Genomic DNA, 24,076 nt, shown 5'->3' with positions numbered 1-24,076 from the left:
AATCCACTAAACTTTATTCCATTGACAAATCAGAATTTAAAATGAGAGAGAAGGGCATTTCTTTGCGCAGGATCCTTGATGTAAACTGTCACAGGTCGAGGATTGTATAACAGACATTTACGGATGATGATAGTTGCGTTGAAGATGCTTCAATAACACAAACAGGCTCCCAACAAATGAGGAGAACACAGAGACTTGAATACAACACAAGTGGAGCAGGTGATAAGACAACACGTTAGGGAGGAGCCGGTAATCACAGGTGGGAAACACATGGTCCAGGAAGCCACAAGGGGCAGATCATGGCAAAGATGTACATATATAGTTTGGTTTTTAATTAGTCATTTTGATGCTATGAAAAAACGGGGGGAAATGTCAGGATTGAAAGCTGAGACGGACTCATGATTGGACAAGGGCGTGTTTCTGCGAATCCTCGATATCCCGGCTCCAAGTGACAACATCCTCGTAAACAAGATGCGGTCCTTTGTAGCTGAGATATTTTGGCTTTACTTCTCAAAAGTTGGAGAAAGTGGGTCGTTGTCTGCCATTATATATTTAGTCTATGACGCTAACAAGTTCACAATGCCAATTTCCCATGTACCATTCTGCTAACATGACTAAAACTACAATCCTGCATAAACAACCTACCACATATAAAATGAAGCATGAAAAACAAACATAACAGGTATAAATACTATACAGTCATGAATAGTGACTGTAAATATAAAGTACAAAGATGTAAATGCACATCAGAAAAAGTATATATTGATAACAATGTTTTAAAAATAAAAAGTATTATGCAAAGAAATATAAAAAACTAGCATTAAAAGTAAATATTTCAAATGCTTGTCAGATATCAGTTGTCATATTTGTTAATTTTATTATAAATGAATGTGTAAATTATTCTATATTTATTCTATACTGGATGATGATGATGATCTGATGATGATGAGCTGATGATGATGATGATGATGATGATGATGATGATGATGATGATGATGATGATGATGATGATGATGATGATGATGATGATGATGATGATGATGAGTACAGTTCTTTTGCACGTAGGATACACCTGCTTGGAGAAAAACAGTTGACTTTTTCCGGATATTTTCCTGTAGGTACAGACCTCCCTCTTGTCACAGACGCCTGCAGATGCTTTGTCATACCAGATGAGTGATGTGCGTCGGCCTGAGAGGAACTATCTCTCTTTCAGATGACGATACATGTGATTGCACCGTGCCGGTAGCGACCAGGAGAGACAGAGAGAGAGCCTGTTGTTTGTGTGTTTGTCTGAGCTGCAGCCTGTGGGGCCTGAAGTGCAGGAACAGCAAGTGCTAAAAGTGTGAATCACTAACACAGGGAGCCGTCTGAAGAGGATAATCCAGCAACGCTTTGTCTGTGTGAGCTCATGACCCTCTCCTCGGTGGACGCAGTCTATCTCACGCACACACACACACACACACACACTCAGATGCCCTCATGCATACAGTGCACACACAGGCACGCTGAGGCTGAACGGAGGCTCCTTCTTCCTGGGCTCTCTAGGCAGCCAATTACCGAGCGTTCCACACCAACAAAGGAGGAGACGCTCTCCATTCGAACGTATTAATCCCTCCATTTACTGAGAGAGAGAAGACTGCAGAGAGTGAACAGGAGTTTGTTTTGCTTTCTGCATCTGTGTGTGTGTGTGTGTGTGTGAGAGAAATAGATATGTGGGAGTTAATGTTGTAAAAGTTGTGAGGCAGGACGAGGAAATGCAAATATATAGATTTATGAGTTCTGCTGCATTCTATGGAGCTGGTATTTATTGCCTGAGTGCTGCTTGGTTGATAAAGCTAATCCATGTTCAAGATATTATTTGGGCCTAAAGCAGCAATGACATTCAGACATATAGAAGTGTGACCGATCTTATATAAGGGGCCGAGACACCACAAGCTTCCACAACAGTTTCAATACTCCTCTACAGATTCTCCATGTTTCTGGGCTACACAAGCTTCATTCGTCCAAAATATAGTGTATTCCCCTATTTGGTGTTTTATAATCTCATTTCAGTGATCACCGAGGTTAAGATCGGGTCATTTTGAAGTCCAACGCTTACGACTCATTTCATTTTCATTCTCATTAAACCTGAGGATGCATCGATCCGATACGCCAGATTGACTTTATTCAGCTGATAGATTATTGTCCCCGATGTGACCTGCCCAGCCTTTCTGTCCGAGCCATTGAAAAATTCAGTATTCCTCCATGAGTCACATTCATTCAGTAAAACTTAACAGCTGACTCAGAGCCACTGCAGCGATCCCTCGCATCGGGTTACGTGACTTGAAAATGTTCCAGAGGAGTTCCCCATGGTGAGGTACACGCATTCAGGAAAAGTGTTAAATCTGAGAGAAGGAGCAGACTGGTGATGAGGTCACTAGCAGCAGATACCCTCGGCTGAGTGATCACCGGTATCGGTGTTCGGTGAGAAAATGGCTGATTGCTACGTCTCCAATCAAACCATTGACTGACTGCTGGTGCAGGCGTGCAGATGCAAATTTGTTTTGCTTCTCATTTATTAAAAGCCTTGCCTTTTATTGATCGCCTGTATGTTCTCAATAAAGAGATTGCTGAACAAAGTGAAGATAACATCAGCATTCCTAAATGAAATCATAGATTTTAAATCAAATATTCTGCATGAATGAAAACAATAATTGCTCTTGTACAATGTCGTGCACTTGATTCTTGTTTGTACTTTACTTTACTGGACCTGTAGAAACAAAGTAACGATTTTGAGATGGAATGCATGTGTTTGTTGTGCACCGCTGATTCAAGATTGATGATTCAATACTTTATTGCCATATCGATGAAGTTTTCTTTGAGAGAGCATTCAGTATAAAACAACTAAATAAAATCCGAGCCCTTATAAAGAATAGAACAACAATCATGATATATCCATACATAGACTTATGCTGTTTGGCTGTAAAAATAAAAAGAACAAAACACAATATGAATTGGTGCATTTTAGGGGGTGAAGAATACCTTTCATTGTGGTGGTTAGTGCTGACCTTGCAGCCTTCTGCTCGACAATTGGAGTACAACCACCTCTGTGTCTTTCTCAGATCTATACATCTCACATCCGGAAGAATTGAAATAGCAGGTGGAACCATCCGAGCTCTGCCCCAGATCAAAAAAGAGAGGTGTCAACACATATCCGTGTTCCCAGTGGAGAACGATGTGAGGATAAAATGCTTGGGATTTAAAAAAAACGAAACATGTCTTATTTAAAATTCTTCATTTGCAGTCTTTATTTAAAGCACTGTTTGTAAAAGCTTCCCCACGAGCTCACAGTACAGAGTATATGCTGACAGAATCACATTGTGTTTATTTGACGAAGCCCAAAGCTGCAGGCGCTCGCCTCTCTGGTCAAATGTATTCCTATTTATTCACCACGTCGTATCCCTTTGTCCCTGTTTGACATTTGGTGTAGTAAGTGAATTGGCTGGATTTATTTTTAGTGCCACCTACTGAAATGAAGCCGTAGTACAGCGGTGCATGAGCAGGGCTGGGTAGTGATGCACAAGTGCTGCATGTGTAGACTCACAATAACAGCACTCTGGGTAGGTTAGTGGGATACGAAGCTGTGCACTCGACTGCCTCCACTCCCACGGGAAGAGGAGAGGAGAGAGAGGAGTGTGCATGTGTGTGCATGTGTGTGTCTGTGTGTGTGCACGCTCCTCATGTTGGCGTCAGACAGGGTCACTACAACAAAGAGTTCTGTTTTGACTAGATTCCATAACCCTGAGTCCTTCAGACCTGTGACATTTAATCTCACTAATACCTCATTTACTCTGTTCACTGGGTAACAACATTCCTCAGATTAACAACAAGCCCGCTGCACCACATCTTAGCCGAGCAGCAGCCGCACTCTGTGCACATCCAGGCACACACACTGTATCCCTGTGATAAACAGGTAGAAAAACATTCTTCCTATCTATTCTACTCCCAGTCCATGGGTCTCAAGGTTGGCTGAGCACTGTGGTCAGGTGTCAGCCATGTTGTGTGGAGAATCGGAGTATTGTGTGTGTAAAAGTTCCATCATCGACTTTTCGCTATGAGCATATTTGTTATGTAAATCTGAGGGACCTGCGTGCACCTTCCAGACTGCAGGCAGGTATTTCTCTGATGTTTACACTGCTCAGTGACACACAACCATGTTGTTTCACCCACAGTCTCACCAGTGGATGACGATGTGACAAAGAAAATCTGGAAAAAAGGTTAAATGATCATTAAATAGTAACAGTAGCTCACCTGATGTGAAAGATGGCGGCGTGCATGGAGGCAGCAGCTCTTGGCTGTCTCTCTAGTTAGAGGTTGTGTATTTGGTGGTTTGAGTCTTTTGTCAGATTGTAAACATGTTTTTTTTTAATAAATGTTTACAGTTCTTTCTGAGGTATTACCTCCAGTTGCCTAGTACCGCTTTCTCTTGTACAATGACAATAAAGGCTTTCTATTCGATTGTGCTCTACTCTGTTTTCTGATGAGTAAACAATCCCATGGATCCAAACTTTAGCGCGAGCATATCCTGAATGTGCTTTTCTTTTCACTCTAAGTCAATGGAGAGCCTTTTAAAAAATAATGCAGACTGCATGTCAGTCTCTCAACTGTTGAGCTTTTGAAGTTCCAAATGGTCATTCTCACCCTTTTCTGTCTTCCACTGGACCAAACCCTATGATGGTTATAGTTTGCCAGATCAATCAATAACGAAAAAATGAAATATAACTTCTTAGTCGCAGCCTAAACTCTGGTTATGCTGTAGGGCTGTGGTGTTGTTTTTACGATCTCCTCCACAAAGACACTCGAAAAACGAGCAGAAATGTGCATTTTAACAATAAAGCACGAGGCATGAAACGGTCAATACAAGAAAATCCTTATGGTTTCCTTTCATTCACGTTTCTATTTGAATGTGTTTTTTCCTTTTTATTCACCTCCTCTCTGACAAAGAGAACCCCGGCGCCGTGACACCGCTTCAGACAGTCCGGATCCGGACTCCGGCGGCGGATCGGCGGGCTCCGCTCCGGGTCTTCCCGCAGACCACGTGTGGCCCAGCTGACTGGCAGGACTTGTTTACCGGAGGAGAGAGAGAGAGAGAGAGAGAGAGAGAGAGAGAGAGAGAGAGAGAGAGAGAGAGAGAGAGAGAGAGAGAGAGAGAGAGAGAGAGAGAGAGAGAGAGAGAGAGAGAGAGAGAGAGAGAGAGAGAGAGAGAGAGAGAGAGAGAGAGAGAGAGAGAGAGAGAGAGAGAGAGAGAGAGAGAGAGAGAGAGAGAGAGAGAGAGAGAGAGAGAGAGAGAGAGAGAGAGAGAGAGAGAGAGAGAACCTGAGGGAGAGCCAGCGCCGAGCGGAACGACGGGAATACAAGTTTCTACACTTGGCCCGTCCTTTTTTTTTTTACGAGAAAAAGCTTTTTATCTTCCTTTACCTCATCCCCCCCGTTTCCACTACCGGAGGGGGGGGCACTCACTTTGTGTTTTTTTTCCTCCTCATTTCAACTCGATCTTCGACACTGAAACCTCGTTTGTTTTGGATTAGCTTAGCACAGGCTAGCTGCCCCCCCCCCCCACCACCACCAGCACCACCAGCTAGCGTTCCTGTGAGAAGAAGAAGGAGAAGAAGAAGAATCGGGCGGCGTGGCGGAGACTTCCCTCACTTCACGGCGGCGTGCGGGTCCCACGGAGCCGCCATGCTCCTCGTCCCTTCCGCCCGCGGACAACCGAGACAAGAGTGACGACTATTCAAGTTTTTTGTCCGGGTGGTTTTCCGGGGAGTCTGTCCCTTCGTCCGCGGCGTGGTGGTCAGCGGGGGTGACGGGGTTCAGAGGAGGGTCGTAGCCGGGGAACCGCGGAGAGACCTCGCTGCTCGCAGGAGTTTCCCCGGGGATGAGCTTCCATCTGTCCGCAGAAAAGAACCAGCGTCTCCCGAGAGGATCCGAGTGATCTACAGAACCTGTGGGCTCCGATCCCCGGCGACTCCCCTCCGACCCGCAACTTTCTGCCGGAGGAAGGAGCCTGGTCGAGGGATAGAAAACCCACCGATCGCAGCCTGGTGGGTGACCGGGGGATCTTCCATCAGTGGAGCGGTGCATCGCGGAGGAATGAGCCCGGGGCCGGCGGAGCTCCTGCGGGGATCTCCACACTAGCCCCCCGCGTGTGGGGTCTTAATAATAGCAGCAGCATTCTTCTTCTTCTCTGGATGTGCTGCAGCCCCCGGAGCCCCCCGATGAACGTGGACTGGCGCCTTCAGGTGTGGAAAATGAAGATTTTCACTCTCACATGTGTGACCAGGAGCCAGGATCACGTTATTTAATGGTCTGCGTTGTGTTCCAGGGCTCGCACACACACCACGGACTCTGCTGGGGGGATACTCATCCATTTATTACTACCACGACCCCCCCACCCCCGGGCTTACGACTGGGGGGCAACCTTCAATCACTTGTCCTCATTGGACCTCCACTTTTTATGAATTGTTTTTTGAACTTTTGATTTTTTTTAAATTAAACATTCAACCCCTCGAGATTGGAGGTGTTTTTTTGTGTTGTTGTTGTCGGAAACACAACTTCTCCTCAAGTCAAGATGCGGCGGTGGACGCTGAAGCTGAGAGCACAGATCGTGTTTTTTATCATCTGCACCTGCATCATATGCCAGTGTGGACTAACTAACGGAGAAAGTGAGTCTTTTATTTATTCACTATTGTTGTGGTGTGTGTGTGTGTATCATGGCAAATATCATGACGTTGCTTCCAAAACGCATAGAATGTCCCTTAACACACTGACTTTTTGAACTTTAGCATAAACACACGTGTTAAATTAAATATATAGAATATTATAAGACAATTAATAATTACAAAAGGGGTGGAATTATTATTATTATTAATTACAAAAGGAATCGAATCAATCCAGGTGGTGTAATACGTCAAATTAAATTGTAATATGACCAGCAGAAGAAGTGATTGAATATGAAATAGACGGAGCGCAGGAAACGGAGTGATTGTTGTGTTTATTTTATATCATTTTATTCCATTGTTTTTGTGGAACTGGACCCACAGCACGGCGCATGCGCAGAGCCTCCCACGGGCTCTAATTAAGGGGCTAGTGTTTTCAGTGGTTGCGTATGCGTGGCCGCGCGCTAATAATTGATATTCCTCAGCAGAACCCCCCCCCCCCTCTTAAAGGCACATGTATGTATTCCATCGGACTGCGTCGGGAGCTCCGGCCCCGGGGCCACGGATCCGCCGCGGTGCCCGGGGGGGGGGCGAGGGTGGTCCGCTGCAGCGAGTCTGAACCGGGAGCAGCAGGATCGGCCCTGTGCGCGCGTACAGGGCCTCTGATGGCGACGGGAGCGCGCACACACACACAGACAGACAACAACAACACACATGCACACGCACACACACACACACACGCACACACACGCTGCTGCTGCCTGAACGTAAACAAATTAGCCTCCGACGCTAAGAGGGCTCTTTATAGGCGCGGGATTAGCCCACATCGGTGAGTTTAGCCACGGATCGGACTCCAGCGCGGGCTCCTCCTCCTCCTCTTCCTCCTCCTCCTCGTCGCCGTGTTGTTGTTGTGCTTTTTTTTTTTTTTTTTTTTTATCAATGAATCTGGGTTTCCACGGTACAACAGCGTGTAATCTAAACAGCACCGTGATTCTCTGCCAGACACACACAGACAGCGATGGAGATAATGACCCCCCCCCACCCCCCTTTCCTTCAAACTGCCTAATGACCTCATGTTAATAACGATGTTAGTGCAGCGATCATTTCCAATAAGGAACTCGTTTTCAATTGAAGCGATTATTGTCATTATAAATAAAATAGGCTGATCTAAGCAGAAATATAGAGGATCAAAATAAGAGTTCGTGTTTTTTATTTGCAGAATAAACGTAAACATTCCCTTTAGAAATAGTACGCTACACCAGTTCATAGGGGTAAAGTGGTTTTAAAGGTAATTTACAGATTAAAATTCTAACCATAAAATAATGTTAACTGCTAAAAGACAGAAAGTGCAAAAGAGGACTTTATAATTATTTAATACAAAGGCCCACATGGTAATGTTGTAGCGTTATCTGAGTTTGAATGAATGAATTAAAACCAACTGGTTGTGCAGACTGGCTCTAATACAACTGTTCTGGAATTATTTGATACCCCTGTTACTTTGAACCTTTGGCCTCTGATTGTCCTTTTGAGCTGGTGTTCAGTGTTGTTGATGATGTGTTGCACAAGTGCACAGTGTTTTCAGTACGTGAACTTAGTTCCGAACAAGTCAGCGGGTAGGTCAGTTTAAAAATAAAGAACAAATAACCCTAATCACACTCTTAACAAAACAGTGTTTGCTCTATTTAGTGACATTGTGGATCTTTTGACTTTTTAGCCGCATAACTTAAGAGTTTGCTCCCAGACGCCAAGTTCAAAGAAAATGTTCAGGCTACTTTACAAAGTTTATGTATGCAGACAGAACCGAGGCCCCTGAAAAGGGGGTTTTATGAGGAAACATTGTAGGAACCCTTTCTTTCTTTCTCTCAATCTTTCTTTCTCTCTGTCTCTCTGTATATTTTTCTCAGGCAGTGCAGTAGTACGTGTCTCGGGCTGTTTCTGGTTCCTGATTTACTCAATTCTCTGGGAAGGGACCATATTTGGCACTCTTGAGATGTTTACGCCTGGGGGGGTGGTGGTGCGGTTGTGTGTGTGTTTCGGGGGGGGTGCAACAACCAAAATACTTAGAATACTTCATTCTGAATCCACACGCAGCCAGACATCTGACATCTCCACCTCAGTCGTGGGAAAGGGGGAACCAGTATTGCTATATAAACCGTGCTTTCGGCCCTGATCTGCTTCCTGCGCCCTTAAGAAAGCCATGAGGCGGCTTTTACAGGCCGTCGTTAGTTGATTTTGATTGAGCTGTTTGTCGTGGTTATCAGCGAACAGTTTTCTGAAGTAACCGCTGAGCTGTCTCCTGGTATAACTCGCGAAAAACAAGTTGTGCAACTGGGAGCCTTGCCCCCTTCTTGTTCCTCTCAGGCTTGTAAGCACAGCTCTGTTGGAGAGGGGTAGTGCGTGTGTGTGTGTGTGTGTGTGTGTGTGTGTGTGCGTGTGTGTGTGTGCGTAAGTGCTGTTATGCATGCTTTCCACAGTACATATGCTCCTTAAACCGGCTCTGTCACATAGACTGCTTCAAAGCTGAAGTACTTCCCACTATGATAATCTGAATTAAATGCCCGCAGCAGTCTTTCTTATTCAGGGAGAACAGTTCAATAGATATGTTGTCCCAGGTCTGTTGAAACCAATTGGAGTATATACCCGACTAGTTTGGTAGTTGCCCGTTTACACAGGCTCTATTCATTGAAGTGCACAGTGGAACGTGTTTGAAGAGGCTTACCATACAGCTGCTCTGAATGTGATTGTGTACTTGTATATCAGTGTGTACTGTAGACACCCTGTGCTGTCTGTAGGATCTCATGTCTCAGCTCTTGACCTGCCCACTTCCGGGTAATGTATGTTTTCCATGTATCTGTGTGTGTGTGTGTGTGTGTGGTGGCCATGCATGAGAACAGTGTGTACTAGAGCGACAGGCTCAAGAATGGGCTGCCTGTTAGCACTAGCCCCTGTGCCCTGAGGGGCCCCTTGACCCACCACACATCCACTTCTTTGAATGGACACATTGCACGATGTGTTTTTGTAATGAAATTAGAAAGAATTGATGCATGACGTCCTGAAACATGAAAACAAGGTGGAGGCGAAGACTGTTATGAAGCCGAGTCTCCTTTCCTCTATTGAACCCGTTGCGTGATTTCAGTTTGACACATTGAAGCACATTGTTTAAATTTACATTTTTTGAAATTATTACGTATACTTGCAGTTTCAAATATGTACAGAGCCAGTTTCTTTACATTGTGTGAACTACCTTCATAAAACACAAGAACAGCAGAATCACAACTTAACAGACAATACACAAAACAAAAATGAGGAGGAAAAAACAAGCACACACATTTACCACAAGGCAAATATAATTGCATTCAAATTTCCAGGGTTTGTTGTAGTCAGTTTTTGTGTTTTTAATTAGGTAGAATCAGGTCCATTCCAGAGGGGTCCGCCGTTTCCAAGCCTGGTTGCCATAGCTTAATAAATCCCTCGACATTGTCATGAAGGGTGTCGGTTCGTTTTTTTTTTCAAAGGGACTATTTTCGGTTCCTCCTTAGGCCAGTAGTCCTATAGGGGTGTCCTCAGAAATCCGATTATGAAAATAACGGTTAGTGCTCTATACAAGAGTTTGTATCTTTGTACATTTCCAAAAAATGTGTGTAAATGTGTCAATTTTCTTTTAATCCCGATATTCTATATCTGTCTGCTTTGGCTTGAATAATTAGAATTACTAAATGTTTTTTAAATATAGGTTGTTATTAAAGATATTCAGTTTGCTTCAATGTAAGATGAGCAAAGATAAGCTAATCACATCTTACAACCATGAGCTTTTATTTTATTATATAATTATTTTCTGTGGTTCAAGAAATTGATTTATTAGTTTAAGGGGCTCGTAGATGTAAAATTTCATTTGAGTATATTTAATTTGCCCTGCTATTATCTAAAATTGTCACTAGAATGACATTTTTGAAACTTTCATATTTCGTGGACTATGAGATTTTGGAATCCCTGCAACAGTAGTATTAACGATGGCTGAGGAATGAGTTTAGAGTGGGATGATGTGTTGGAACTGGTCAGTGTCTGATATAGCTCACATGTTGTTTTTTATCTCTATAAAGTTATTATTGTTAGTAATTATTGTTTCTTAAATAATGGTTTTATTTGCGGTTTCAATGCCTTGCTATTAGAAAATCCTGTAGTGTGTATATGCAATGGACTACATGCAGAATTCTGGCTTTCACAGTAAACCGCTGTACCGCTGATTGCAGTTTGCCATTGTATGTTTGGGTAGTCCATGTTTACAGAGCCAGCAGACAATGGGGGTCATGAACTGAGGCTCCAGCAGCTGTGTGTTCCGTTTGGAGTGTTGGCCAGGAAGGCAATATGTACTGCTGAAGGAAATTAACTGTTGGGGTGCCTTTCCTAAGTGCTTCCTCCTCTGCTCTTATTTCTCCAAGTGTCCCTTCAACTTCTCCTTACTTGCCAAAGCATTCTTTTTTTTCATCTTGTTTGCACTTCTGTGCGTTTGCAATGCAAGCAGAGGATGAAATACAAAACCTGACTTTATGACTTCCTCAATTCACAGTTTGATCAGCTGACAAGCAAATACATTCCTCCAGCGTGTTTGCTTGTGTTCAGTTTTGTCTGCTCTCGTCAGACAATTCAGTGCTGAGTTTACGCTGTTTTCAGTTGTTGAGGCTCAGAGGATATCTTGAATTCAGCCGAAAAGCCAACTAAAATACTTCAGAAACAGCAGAGGTGTTACAGTGGCATGCTCTTACAAACGGTTTCTGATACCCATCATGAGAATATTTGAAAGATGTGAAGGTTGGAATCTATAGTTACGGTTCACAAATAATTTTAAAACAAAGAAAATCCATTATATTGGAATTAAACAATGAAAAATACCAAGTTTTTACAGTGGATGGAGCATTTGATAAAACTGAAAGATCATATCATGAATAATAAACTCTGTTATTACGAAATTGATCCACAATTTCAAAAACAATAGATGTCATCTAATCAGTGTATTTACAGAGCTTATTAATTAGTTCATTAATGTCTCATTCATTGTGCACTTGGAGACAAAAGTTAGTGTCATTGTCTTGATACATTTAGATCAATTAATGTAAGTTAATTTATGCCCTTAATGCAGAGTTTTGCACTTACAAGAAAATAAAGGGACATTTTCTAACTTGCTGATACGTCACTACATCACTACAACATCTTCCTGTCCAACACATTATCAGGCCAGCTTGTAAGTTATATGAGTAACTGTAATGTGTGTGTGTGTTGGTCTCTACAGTTTAGTAGCAGATGACCTCCTCTCTGACTCCCAGTTCTAGAGAAAGAACTGTGACTGTTTATGTAAAACTCTGCTCACTGCACAGAAATGTGGTCAGGTTGGGAGGGGAAGGATGGAGTGTGTGGATCACACATACACACACACACACACACACACACACACACACACACACACACATACACACACTGGGAGCGCCGTTACGCCATGCTGCAACAATCTGATTCGATAGTCCTTGTTGCTGTTTGGATCTGCTCTATTTTAACCGTTGGTGACTTCACAGGAAAATCCAACTTGAGCTGGCTCTGTAATGCAGGGATCACCACAGGGATCCTTCGGGGGCCTTTTCCAGGCAGGACCAGACACTGACTAAGGCCACGTCCATGTCCTGATTTGTATAGATCTCTTTGTTTTGTCTATCTCCAAAAATTGTAAATATGTTTTTTTCCCAAGATGCTGTCTAAAACTCATATGGGTGAAATGGCTATTTTGGTTTGATTTGGACGAGGACCATTAGTTGAAATCACCGTCATGTAATTATGACTCTAATCTACGTCTCTAAAAAGACTCCCCGCAGAGTTTGTTTTTTACCCGCGCTTTTCAAACAATCGTTCATGTGGAAATCTGTTGGCAAGGAATGACGTCAAGCTTTTGGCTCGAGTGTCTCTCGCCTGCCCAGTACGAGACAAGTGTTTTTCTATTGTTTTGATCTTCAGTGAACGGCAGACTTTTTATCAAAGCAACTGTGTAGACCGTTTTTTTAAAGTTGTTTACAGATTTATTGAAATTAGTTCAACTTCAGAGAGGGAGGCTGAATTTAAAGCACATTTAAATATGCATCAGAATATCTGTTCTGCGGTTGTCATAGTTTAGAAAACCCTGCCAATTCAGTTTTATTGCAGTGAAGGCTTTACCTTGTCTGAGATTTTCAATTTTTGAACCCTCTTGTAACTGCACACTTTAAACATGGATTGTGACTTAACACTAAGATGTGGTGCCCCACAAGGTGTATTCTAATTCGTTTGGTTTATTCTAGATCTTATTATTGTTATTTTTCATCTTCTCGTAGGGTTCTGGGTGAATACAATGGACTTTTAGAAATATGCCTTTGAGTTGTCCGTGTGCTCGAGTCCCATATCTCAGGAAGGACTCGAGGGAATTTCTTCAAGTCAGCCACAAACATTCACTTTGACTCAGGAATGAACTGATTAGATTCTGGTGGTCAAATGTCGCTGTGACCTCACGTCTGGCTCCTTCTTGTGAACGTCATATATCAGGAACGTCTGGAAGGAATTTAATTACATCTGGCTCGTACATCCTCTTGAATTCAAGGATGAAGTTCATGTGATTTGTAATTTGGTCGTGAAAGGTCAAGGTCACTGTAACTTAACAAAACATTAATTGGTCATAAATCAAGAAATAATTTTCAAATTATGATGAAATAGGGTTTGAACTGACATTAACAGTAACTAGATTGGTTGAGGAAAGCGGGACTATACACAGAAGCTGTATACATGCACCACGGCAACTTTTCCCTCCTGTGTCTGTGCTCGCTGAGTGTTCGCTCTCCTGCCATATACTGGACCTCCCTCTCCTCCCATATCCATCTTTCGTTCTCCCTCCCTCCCCTTCGGTTGCTTTAACGTTCAGGGGTAAGAGGGTTCACTCTCATCCACTGATTTGTTTTTCTTTCACGCTGCAGATGCGCACAGCCTGCGGACCTGTCTCTCTCTCTCTCTCTCACACACACACACACACACCTGCTAATCCTGCTCTGTATATGGTGTGAAAGCCTCCTCTTAAAGGTGTGAATACCATCCATTTGACACCTCTCCCTCTCCCCCTCTTTGTGTTTTGTGTGTCCTCTCTTATTAGACCTGCTCACTACAGCTAGGCCTAAGAAATACTTAACATTTACTCTTTTATCCAAAGCAACTTAGTCCCGATGAGCTAGCCTGAGATGGGTTGCTATGGTGACAACACTAGCGCTTGCTGGCAGTAGGCTCCTTTAGCAACCCCCACCTCCCCTCTCCTCCCAACTCCCATGTCTAAATGTACTTCAAGCCTCACTGCATTTAACTCACATTTAACTAATGTGTCATGACTCATGACAGAAAGTAAGATAATCCAATTTAGCACAATTGTGTTGATTAATACACTATAATCATATCTTATTGAATCGCTGTTGTGATGTAGTCATGGTTGTTTTTTTCTCTTCTTACCCCCTCTGTTAGCAAAACATAATCTATCCTAGAGTCCTAAACGCTTTATTCTACACAAACACGCACCTGCAAAGCTCCGGACCTGACCAGTTAACCTGCGATTACCTCCAAGTCATATCCCGACCCGTTGGGACCCCTTAACATGTGATCCGTGACCCAGCCTGTCAATTCCACTCCTTTACCACATACACACTGAAATGGGTCATGACCTCCTTATCCTCCCGTTTTGGTGGTAGAGTTTTGTTCTCGGAAAAGTAGCTCAATTGTCGCAGCACCTGAGCTCCTGCAGCTGTCGATGTGTTTCCTGCCCAACTTGCAGAAATCAAAAGCTAATATATTTGACCGAGCAGCAAAGCCACTGAGACTAATTCACCACTTTTGTCTTTGACTGATCCATCGTGATGTACCAGCTAGTTGGACGTCGGCAGTGACAGTTACTTGAGCAGAAGTGAAGGAGTCAAAGGTGGTGTGATAAGCTTTTACAATAATACAAATCCCTGCACTCGACTAGGATTCATATAAGCTGATTTAGATGTTAAATATAATGCGCAATCTTTTTATTGCAGATTTTTTTCCCCACAATGAGAAATAACATACTGTAGCTCTAACCCGCTGCCCACGTTCCCGTCTTGGTGCAGAGCTCTAAGCCTGATTGTTTTTTAGTGCCGTAAAAAATATTAGTAATCATGTCAGGGCCACTCGTCAATCAGCATGTGTCGTGTACTATGTGGGAGTAACCTACCGTCTCTCAATAAGTGGGTTATAATAGTGATTTTTGTCCCAGACTCACCATAGTACCACGTTTATATTTTGTATTGATCCTTATTACTTTTGATGAATAGTGTGACTGACATCTCAATTTTGAGGATTGATCTTTTCTGATCAGGGACACCAACAGAATAATACAGGCAAAATCACCTCAAGCTAAACTGTACTCGACCTCCTCTACTTCCCCTGCATGTAACACAAACACACACTTCACTACAACAGATGGAGAGTCTGATGGAAACCACCCGCTTTACAGAGAGAGGTTTTCACAAAGCTCCTTCTTTTGCTTCTTTTTCCCTGCGCCTGCTGTGCCCCTCTGCACCATTTCACCCACTAGTCATGAAACCAGATGGGTGAGAATCTGGCCATGCCTCACAAAACCACTGTCCAGGCAGTAAATGTGATCTTTTAATTACAGAATATATGCTTGTATGATTTTTATTAGCGGGTTTTATTAACTGTTAACTGTTTTTTTATTAACTGGTTTGTTTTTGTGTGTCTGGAGTAAAGAGAGTTTTATCTATTGACCAGCATCGTTTATTAAATCCTTGGCAGTAATTCATGTAATAACAAACCCACTAATACCTAGTCTTCTACAGGCCAGCCCAGCATACATCTGCTAGTCCAGTTTCTCATGAATCTGGAAGACATCCACTGCAAATCAATTGAACCCTCTCATATTTATACCGACCAATATTTCAACTCATGGGGAGAATTTGGACAATTACATAACAAGTCAACATTTCTAACGGCACGAAACCCTGCAACTGTCAGAGGTATTTGTCCTTTAAACTTGATCAAAAGTGGATTTTTAACAGATTAAATACAATTTAGATTGGTTATATAAAACCACAATGCATTTCTATTTCTGATCATCATCATCTAAGACCAAATTCCGAAAGCAGGTCTGCATATCACAGCTGCATATTGTACTCGATGCATCAAGCTGGCCCAAATTTCAACATAACCTTCTCGGTGGAGTTAACTAAAACCAAAGTAATGGGCACCAATGTGGTTTTAAGTCCAGTTTGTTGAATGTAATCACTGGTTTGACATTTATCCTTCCTGAGTGTGTGTGTATATATTGTAGGACTAGAATCAATTTTAGAGACAGAAAGCATCAGTTATGGCAAAAAATTAAGCTCTGAGGCATTCAGCTGAGACCCAGTTTTTTTATTATTATCACTGGATAGTTGTTGATCTGTGTGCTGTGCCATCAAGTCCACTTTGCCGCGGTAACAGTGTTTAACTGGTCATAAGGTGGCACATATAAGGGCAAGACTAGAGTGAAGGGATCGTCTTAAATGTTTAGAGCTGATACTGGAGCTGCTATCTGAGAGCTAACGTGTGAGGGACTGATGCCAGGACGGAGACAAAGAGCTTTCACCTAGTTTATGAGCTCGCATCAAGCATTCCTAATTCACTTACAGTTAGAGGGGGCCCATATTGAATCATGCCTTGCTGTTAAATGACAGCTTAATGAATGGAAGTCATTTTACAATACTGCCGTGGCCACAGACCCTACACTCAAGGGACCAGTCTGTCAGTGGCCAGGTCAGCTGATTTGTTGGCCAACGGGCCCTTTTCAAAGCTAACATGACGTCAGTATATGATCCGGGGCCATACCTAGCATGCTCGTGGATATCCTGTATGGAAAAACCAACAGAGGGGAGGGCGGCGATTTGAAAGTCTTTGGAAATGTACGAAGGGTTTTTTGTGGAAAAACAAACAGCAGGGAAGGGGTTAGTTACGCATGTGTGTTTATTGATAACACAGTCGGAATAATCTCCTACTTTATGTCTGATGATATCAAGTCTTACAAAGAACGGGCCTCAAAAGCAGAGAGAACATTTTCCTGCAAATAAGAAAGTCATAAACAGTTTGTGTTTTTGGTAAATGGAAGGAGGCGCTGAATATTTGGGTACCGGCCTGAGCAATGGAAAAGGTAGAAGGAGGGAGAGATATGGAAAGAAGGAAGCAAAGGCAGGATTTGTGTCTGCGTGTGTGTCTGCTTGTGTGTGTGTGTGTGTTTGTGTGTGTGTGTGTTTGAGAGGTTTTCCTGCAGCAGCCAGTCAGAGCTGGTGGTCTAACAGCGCAGACAAACGGGCCATTAAACTGACCTGGCCCCTTCACTCTCCATCCCTCCTGCCTTCCCCTCTTTTCCGTCTTGGTTTGTCGACTCTCACGATGTCAAATCTCTCAGTTTGCTCTCCTCTGCCACTTTCGCTCTCTCCATCTTTCAAATTCCGCCTTGTTTTTTTTCTGGCTTTATTCTTTCCCCATCTCCCCTGCTTGCTCACTTGTCTCCCTATTCCTTTAAATACACACACATACATCCTCATACATTCACACACGTAGAATTTCAGTCTCATTTAGAGGCTGCTAGAATCAAATCATTTTCTCCTCCTCTTGGTGTTTTTCTTCATCAAATTTTGGCTTCAGCTGTAGCTCGGAGTTGGCAGCCCTGCCACAATCCAGTCAAATCACAAGGATTTGACTGGATTGGGATGAGCTCACTTGGAGCTTACCACACAGGAAACACCTCTACTATACCCCTAAACTGTTATACCTGAAAGTTCAAACTACTGAGTGTCAAACTGAGTGTTCATGTGTTGATACAGAGTCTGGGCAGAGTCCCATCACAGTTCTCCTACTCTGTTATCCCTATTTGAATCATTCTTGTCTTACCTGATTCGGTCTCAATGCCGTAGCCTTACTGCCAGTCTTCCAATGAAGAGGCCATAAGCAGATAGACAAGCAGATTCGGAGAAAGAAAAGATGCCATACTGGCTGGAAGAAGTCGACTTGACAGAGCCGCCAGGCAGGCGTAGCTCATCCAGCCTCATGTGTAGCTCTGGTTTGTGGGTCGGAGCGTTGGTGGGGCCGGGCCCTGCAGCTGCTGCCGTGTGGCTGCAAGTCAAGCAGGGAGACTGAGCCCCGGCTGCTTCCCTCTCAGGCTGAGGCTCACCACACCAAGACACTGCACTGCGCTGCACTCACTGACGTGGGAAGATGAAAAGGAACATCAGATGTTTTTCGTATTACTCACTGTGTGCAAGTGTGGCGTTTTGTGTGTGTGTGTCTGTCTCGCACAATGTCTTCAGCACAGTCCAGCCTGCAGTTGATTACCTGCTCCCGTTTCTCTCCTCTGTCTGTTCCAAAATGCTATGTAAGGAATGCTGCTCCCCCCCAACATGCTCTTTATTTGTTTGGAGCACCACCTGGTTTAGCTGTTTTTAAGGTGTGTCCAGAATTTTTCAGATTTCTTTTCTTTGGTTTGTGTGTTACCAGCTGTTCCATTATTTTCTACACAGGGAACGTGTTGGTTGTGATTGGTCATATAGGTGGAAAACCAGAGTGAACATGTATGAGTCTGTTTTTGTTAGAAATAACATGTTGTTTTATCAGAGTAACAGTAAAGGGCATTTGAGTCATAGTTAACATGTCAGGTTTGATGTATTGTATTGTAAAGGCAGAATGAAAAGTCAGGAAAATCCTCTGATGCAAACACTATGACCATTTATGTGCTATACATTCTGTACTGAGAATTTAGAATTCTTATTTCCATGCGTACCTCTTCAGCTTTGCTGCGAACATAAGTTAACTGAATAAAACAGACGCCTGCACAAAAAACTACTCAACTTAAATTAATGTTCAGGAGAATTTGCATTTAAAGAGGAGAAGTGAGATCTGATCACAAGTGGTCACCGGGGGCACATACGGTGACGTGTTCTAATGCCAGGTGTGAGCAGTTGCATTTTTCAGACCTTAAAATAAAGTAAAGTAAACAGGCTGTTCTCGTCCTCGGTCCTCAGCATTACAGACAGCTTGTCTTCTGTTTTTTATTCAGGAATAGCAACATGTCCACATGATGTGGGGTTAGTGTTGTTTTCCGTCTGTTAACTCTGAGACCAGTGGTGGAGAATACCCACTTAGATGATCCCAGGAATGCAGAGATTGTTAGAGGGGCCAGCTTCAGGAAACAATATATCTACTTTAAAACTAAGAGTAGGAATTGGTCTGGGTTCTTAATGTCGTTTAATGGTTAAATGATTAATTGTAATGTAAATCTCTAGATTGTGGGTAATTGTGATAGCGTTGGTAGAGTCGTGGACATGAAGGCTCAGTTTCCATCATGTAGCCTGTTACACTTTGCAGTTGTCACACATGGCAGTCCACACTCCTTCTGCTGTTCATTCTTTTCCTCTCCTGTGAGCCGTGAGTCCCAAGGTCGATTCACACTCCACTTGGAACTAGAAAATAGTGTGAGTCACTGTTTTCAAAAACAAGTGACAGTGACCCTGGCACCACTCCTCCTTTTCTTTTTCTCTTCCTCTTCCTCATTCTTTCTCTCTATTTACTTTTCTGTGTCTTTGTCTCCCTCTGTCTGTATCTATCCTTCTTCCCTTCTCGTTCCTCCTCCTCCTCCCCTCCTCTCTCTCCTTTGCCACTGCCGGAAGGTAGAGGGAAGAAGGCGAGCCAAAGTCACCGGTGTGATCTGATTTAGGCCTCTCTCTCCTCTTGGCCAGCCATCTGACAGCGCCGGGCCTGCATGTTGCTCTTCTCTACCTGCCTCAATCTGCCACAGTCTGGCCCTCTGCCACAGCTGCAACGAGACCCAGCGTTGTGTATAAATAGGACAGACCAGCTCCCCTTGCCGTGCTCCTCAATGGGAGGCAGAGGCAATGGAGGAACAGGTGCTCCAACCCACACACTGCCTCTATCTCTGCGCTGTCTGCCCCCGCAAGCCCCCCCCCCCCCAACTTTATCTGATGTCCTCAAATGTGGAAGTACAGGTCCGGTAGAGAACACATGTTCACTTGCTTATCACCTGATCGCTGTTCCCTCTCTTTGTGAACTGAAATCTTTTAAAACTAATTTATATTTTATGGCACATGGAGCCTGTTTCCAGTCAGAATGCCCCCCCCCCCGCTCCCTGGCTCAGGTAGTGTTATTTTGGTCCTCAGCTCTCTTTTGTTTGGAGGCACAAGTTGGTACATGTTAATCAAAATGCCTCTCATGCATTTTCTCAGCATAATTTTTCTTTTGCTGTAGAAGCCACAGCTTGGCAGTGGGAGCACAGGGAGCTGGCTTTACTTCTCAGGACTTTCCACCGCTATATTAACAAACAAATGCATTTTCCACTGGCAGTCCACTTGGCACCGCAGCCACATATTCTCTCTCCTGGGGTTTGTTCAGCAACGGAGCTGTTGACAAATCTATAATCAGCAGATCACCTCATCAGGGGCAACGTGCAACTAAGCTGAGAGAGAGAGGGGGAAACTTCTCACAGTCCGAAGTTAGCTGCCACCTGATTTCATGCCGGACAGGTCTAGTTTCACGCAAAGCTAACGTGCGGCTGCCCTCCGCTACAGTGAAAGGCAGCGGCAGGATGGCCTGTGGGCCACGGAGAGCTCTGTTCTCACCTTCTAAACTCGCCACCATGATCCACTTTCTCATTGCCAGCCAGCACCGGCTAGCTAGCCAGCTACTGTTAGCTGATGCATATTAAATTCTCCCCAGGGAGCACAACTCTAAAATAAGAAAAGAATCTTTCTGAAATTGCAGCTACACTATAACGGAGGCTGCAGCTGTGGGTGCTCGCTGAATAGTGGAGATGGCAGCTTCTATTGGCGATCGGTCTTGGATTGGTATCACCCCAGTTGCACCAGTCATGCTCATTTCTGAGTTGAAATTATGGCGAAGCCTCAGCGAGTTAACTCTGCTTCATATTTGATGCAGAGAGGCAGAAGAGATGTTTGAGTGACAGTTGGCGGCAGGGAGCTGAGGAGAATTGTGTTACATTTCTGCCATTTGATGAAGTTGTGGATTCAACTTATTTAGCTGTTATAGCAGTCATGCAGGCGGATACTCCTGTGATGTAATCAATATCTACTATGGAGAGAAGTAAGATTGTTAAACCAGATGTTTTCTTTTTCTTCACATCACATTGTTGCACACAACATAAACCAGCCCGCCACTCCACACAGCCTCAATTAGCTATGTAGTTAAATCTAAATGAGAATATTTTATTCTCAGTTGCCACCGTACATAGCGTCTCAACACTGGATTGTGCTCATGGCCTGAAAACTTTTTGTTGGAATCATACAAGACTTGATTCTGGAGTCTCACTTTTATAATAAAAATATGTTCAGTTGCCAAGTATATTAAAAGTTCTGGAATTTTGACTGCTTGGTTTCATAATACATACTTGAATGTTATGGACAGTGTTGATTTGTAGTGTACACAAATTCAATGCTGAGTATTTCATAGGGTTTTAACATGTGCAGCCTTACACTTATTGGTTAACTGCATTCTGCTGATATTTGGTTGAGTGTGAGGAACTGGATCTTTTAATAAAAGGATTGAACAATATACTGCTTCAATATCGATATATGCACATTTTCAGAGGATGCTGCGTTATCCAGCAAATGTGACCCTCTATTGTAAAAGCCAAAAGGAACCATTTTTCTACTTGATAGGAAATGAACCCCATCAAAATCCACCTCCTCTGTCCAATCCTACAGACAAACAGTCAGTCCATCAGTTTAATAACATCATTTTGCCCCATTTCATTACATTCTGCTTATTGATTTGTTATGCATGCACTGCCTGCGCAGCGAACATGCAACCAGTCATTCTCAAGGAGGACAGAGCGTCTTACTGACTGGCTTGTGATTGTCTTTACATTTGTCTCCATGTCCATACGTACATCTGTTTCAATCACTCGAATACACCTTCGGGGAATTTCTTCAAATTCAAAACTTCTCACATGGACAGACTGACTGATTTTGATGCTCAAAGGTCAAGGTCACTTTTTTGTCTTTTGAAATGGAGGATGTATTGGTTGGAGTGTGTTTACATCATATTAAGATAACAAGTCAAAATAAATCTTGTTTAATAACACATTACTTGCATTAACATTAGAAGCCTTCGCAGCTTCAGCAATCTGTCCATTCATTTTTTGGTTGGTTTGTTTCTAAGTAAGATTACACAAAAACCACCAAAGTTGGAGGAAGGCTGCTATAAGGGTCCGAAAAGAACCCAATAAAATCCAGGAAATCCTTTGTTTCCTTGAACATTTTCATGGTTTTCAGGGAATAAGTCCTGGTTCTTGGTGAACATAAATCTGGCACATTTAGGGGACTGATGTCTATGAGTGTGTGAAATTTGGTGCAGCTTGATTAATTTTAAGGGCATGATGGACCTTGGAGGAGGTATGAACTCTACTGAATGCCATTCAGTTAATGTTTCAGCTTAAATGTGTGAAAATACCTCATAACTATTGAAACATCTCAGATAGTCACACATGTCTAGACAGCATATGGATGCTTTTTTAAAATAACAATAGATCTGACGTCTCTCAGGACACATTTCCCTGCGTATTTCTAACTGAACATTTAAGTGTTAATTTGTTCTTCTCTATTTGAAGTCTTAAACTTATGCACATCGCTCCATCTCCGTGCTTCCTTTCTGTCTGTCTGACGCCCCCCCCACCCCCACCACACCTCCCTCCTCCTGCTCCTCTCCTCATTCCTGCTGCCAAATTAAGTGTCAAACAGACAGGGAAGGCGGGTGGGATGGCCCACATTTCTCCTATAGAGTTCCACACAGTATGGCACAGTACGTTCCAGTCTGTGCTCTGTTATTCCATTCTCTCTCTGCCCTGCTCAGACACAAGCCCCACCCCCTCACCCCGGCTCATTAGTGGCTGATTGGGTTGTTATTGTAATTAAGAGCTCCTGTACGGCCAGTGAGAGCACCGGGCTGTCTGCTTATGGGTGGTCCTCAGTGGGAGGGTGAGCTGCAGAGGGGTCACGGTTATTGTCCACCAAAAAAAAAAAAATCCCCCCACCCACACAATCTCTTTTCCCCCCCCCTTTCTGTATCACACATGAAGCTCCAACCTGGACTTAGTCCGTTTAAGTGAGTTATGTGAATCAAAGCCCCAGAGCCTTGTGTGTGACGCTCTCCTTTCTTTAGGCAACACAGGAATGAAAAACTGTGCAGCAGGTGTCTCTCGGTCTGTCTCCAAATGCCACGATTCTGTCCGTCTGTCCTTTTGTCGCACGTTTGTCCATCACACATCCAGTTATAGTCTGTGTTTGCTTATTGTAGGTGAAAACTTGTTGTGTTTGTGTCCCTGTCCCTGGCATATGTGTGTGTGTGGTCCAGGTGTGTTGTGAGGAACTAAAAGTGTTTACATAACAGGGACTTGTCTTGCTTATGAAGACAAATATGCATAATGTAAATCAGGGAATTAAAAGTAAGTTAACGCAATGTCCTCTGAAGCCATGGCGACCCGGCTGTGCGTGTGTGTCATGTAACAGTGGTCCATAGCGGCCCTCCATTCATGCATGTGATCACCAACCGTCCTGTAGGTCCCTTACGTCACTTTGTATTCCTGCTTGGGCTCAGGTTACACTTTCACCCCCCTCCCACCATCTCTCACTCACCCCTTTTTCCTCTTCCCCCTCTTTTGCCCACAACCCCGCGACTCGGTCTCCCTCTCCTGTGTCCCCCCTGCTCCCGAACCTGGGTGAGAGAGAGGAGATGGCTCATTATTTTAAAGACACAGTGGCTCTCATAGCCAGCTGCTGACTGCATGACAACCCCTCCTCCCCTCCGCTCCTCCCTTTACTGCCCCCCCCCCTCTCCTCCCCTCCTTCCCATCTGCCCCCCGATGACCCCCCTCACTCCTTCCTCCTCTCTCTCTCTCTCATTCCTGTCAGTCGAAAACAAGACTCCATTTTGCGGAAGGGAACTCCCAGCAGCACTGTCTTCTGCTTCCCCTCATGGCCCACTAACATTTCTTTGTGTCAATAAAGCTTCTCCAACAGGAGGCGGAACATATGTGCGAGCCGGTCCGCCCGCTGTGCAAGTTATAAAGCCCTCATCCCCACTAAAAATATTTCCTACCTGCATTCGGAACAATACATTAACGTGAAGTGATCACATTTGTGTCCTCGTGGTACGTCTCAGAGAGCAGAGGTGAGATGCACCTTTGCCCCTGTGGGTGCTGCGTGACGCTGTTTGTTATGTTGTCATATTGCACAGTAGGTATCCGGTTAGCGCTGCAGCCTGTGAGTGGGTGGCCTGTAGGCCTG

The 24,076-nt window shown here is 43.8% G+C and overlaps 1 protein-coding gene across 1 annotated transcript in view; it reads left to right on the top strand.

Annotated features, from left to right (window-relative positions):
- Positions 1-5,365: 5,365 nt before the first annotated feature.
- Positions 5,366-24,076, top strand: part of insrb (insulin receptor b) — a 71,705-nt gene continuing 52,994 nt past the window's right edge. Inside the window, exon 1 of the mRNA XM_061078293.1 lies at positions 5,366-6,701. Coding sequence (XP_060934276.1) covers positions 6,608-6,701 — 94 coding nt within the window. The 5' untranslated portion in view covers positions 5,366-6,607. The remainder of the gene's footprint in view (positions 6,702-24,076) is intronic.

This window comes from Limanda limanda, chromosome 9 (assembly GCF_963576545.1).
Source record: "Limanda limanda chromosome 9, fLimLim1.1, whole genome shotgun sequence".
Taxonomy (NCBI): Eukaryota; Metazoa; Chordata; class Actinopteri; order Pleuronectiformes; family Pleuronectidae; genus Limanda; species Limanda limanda.
Note: the sequence above shows the minus strand (reverse complement) of the source record. Positions and strands in the feature narration are given on the sequence as shown.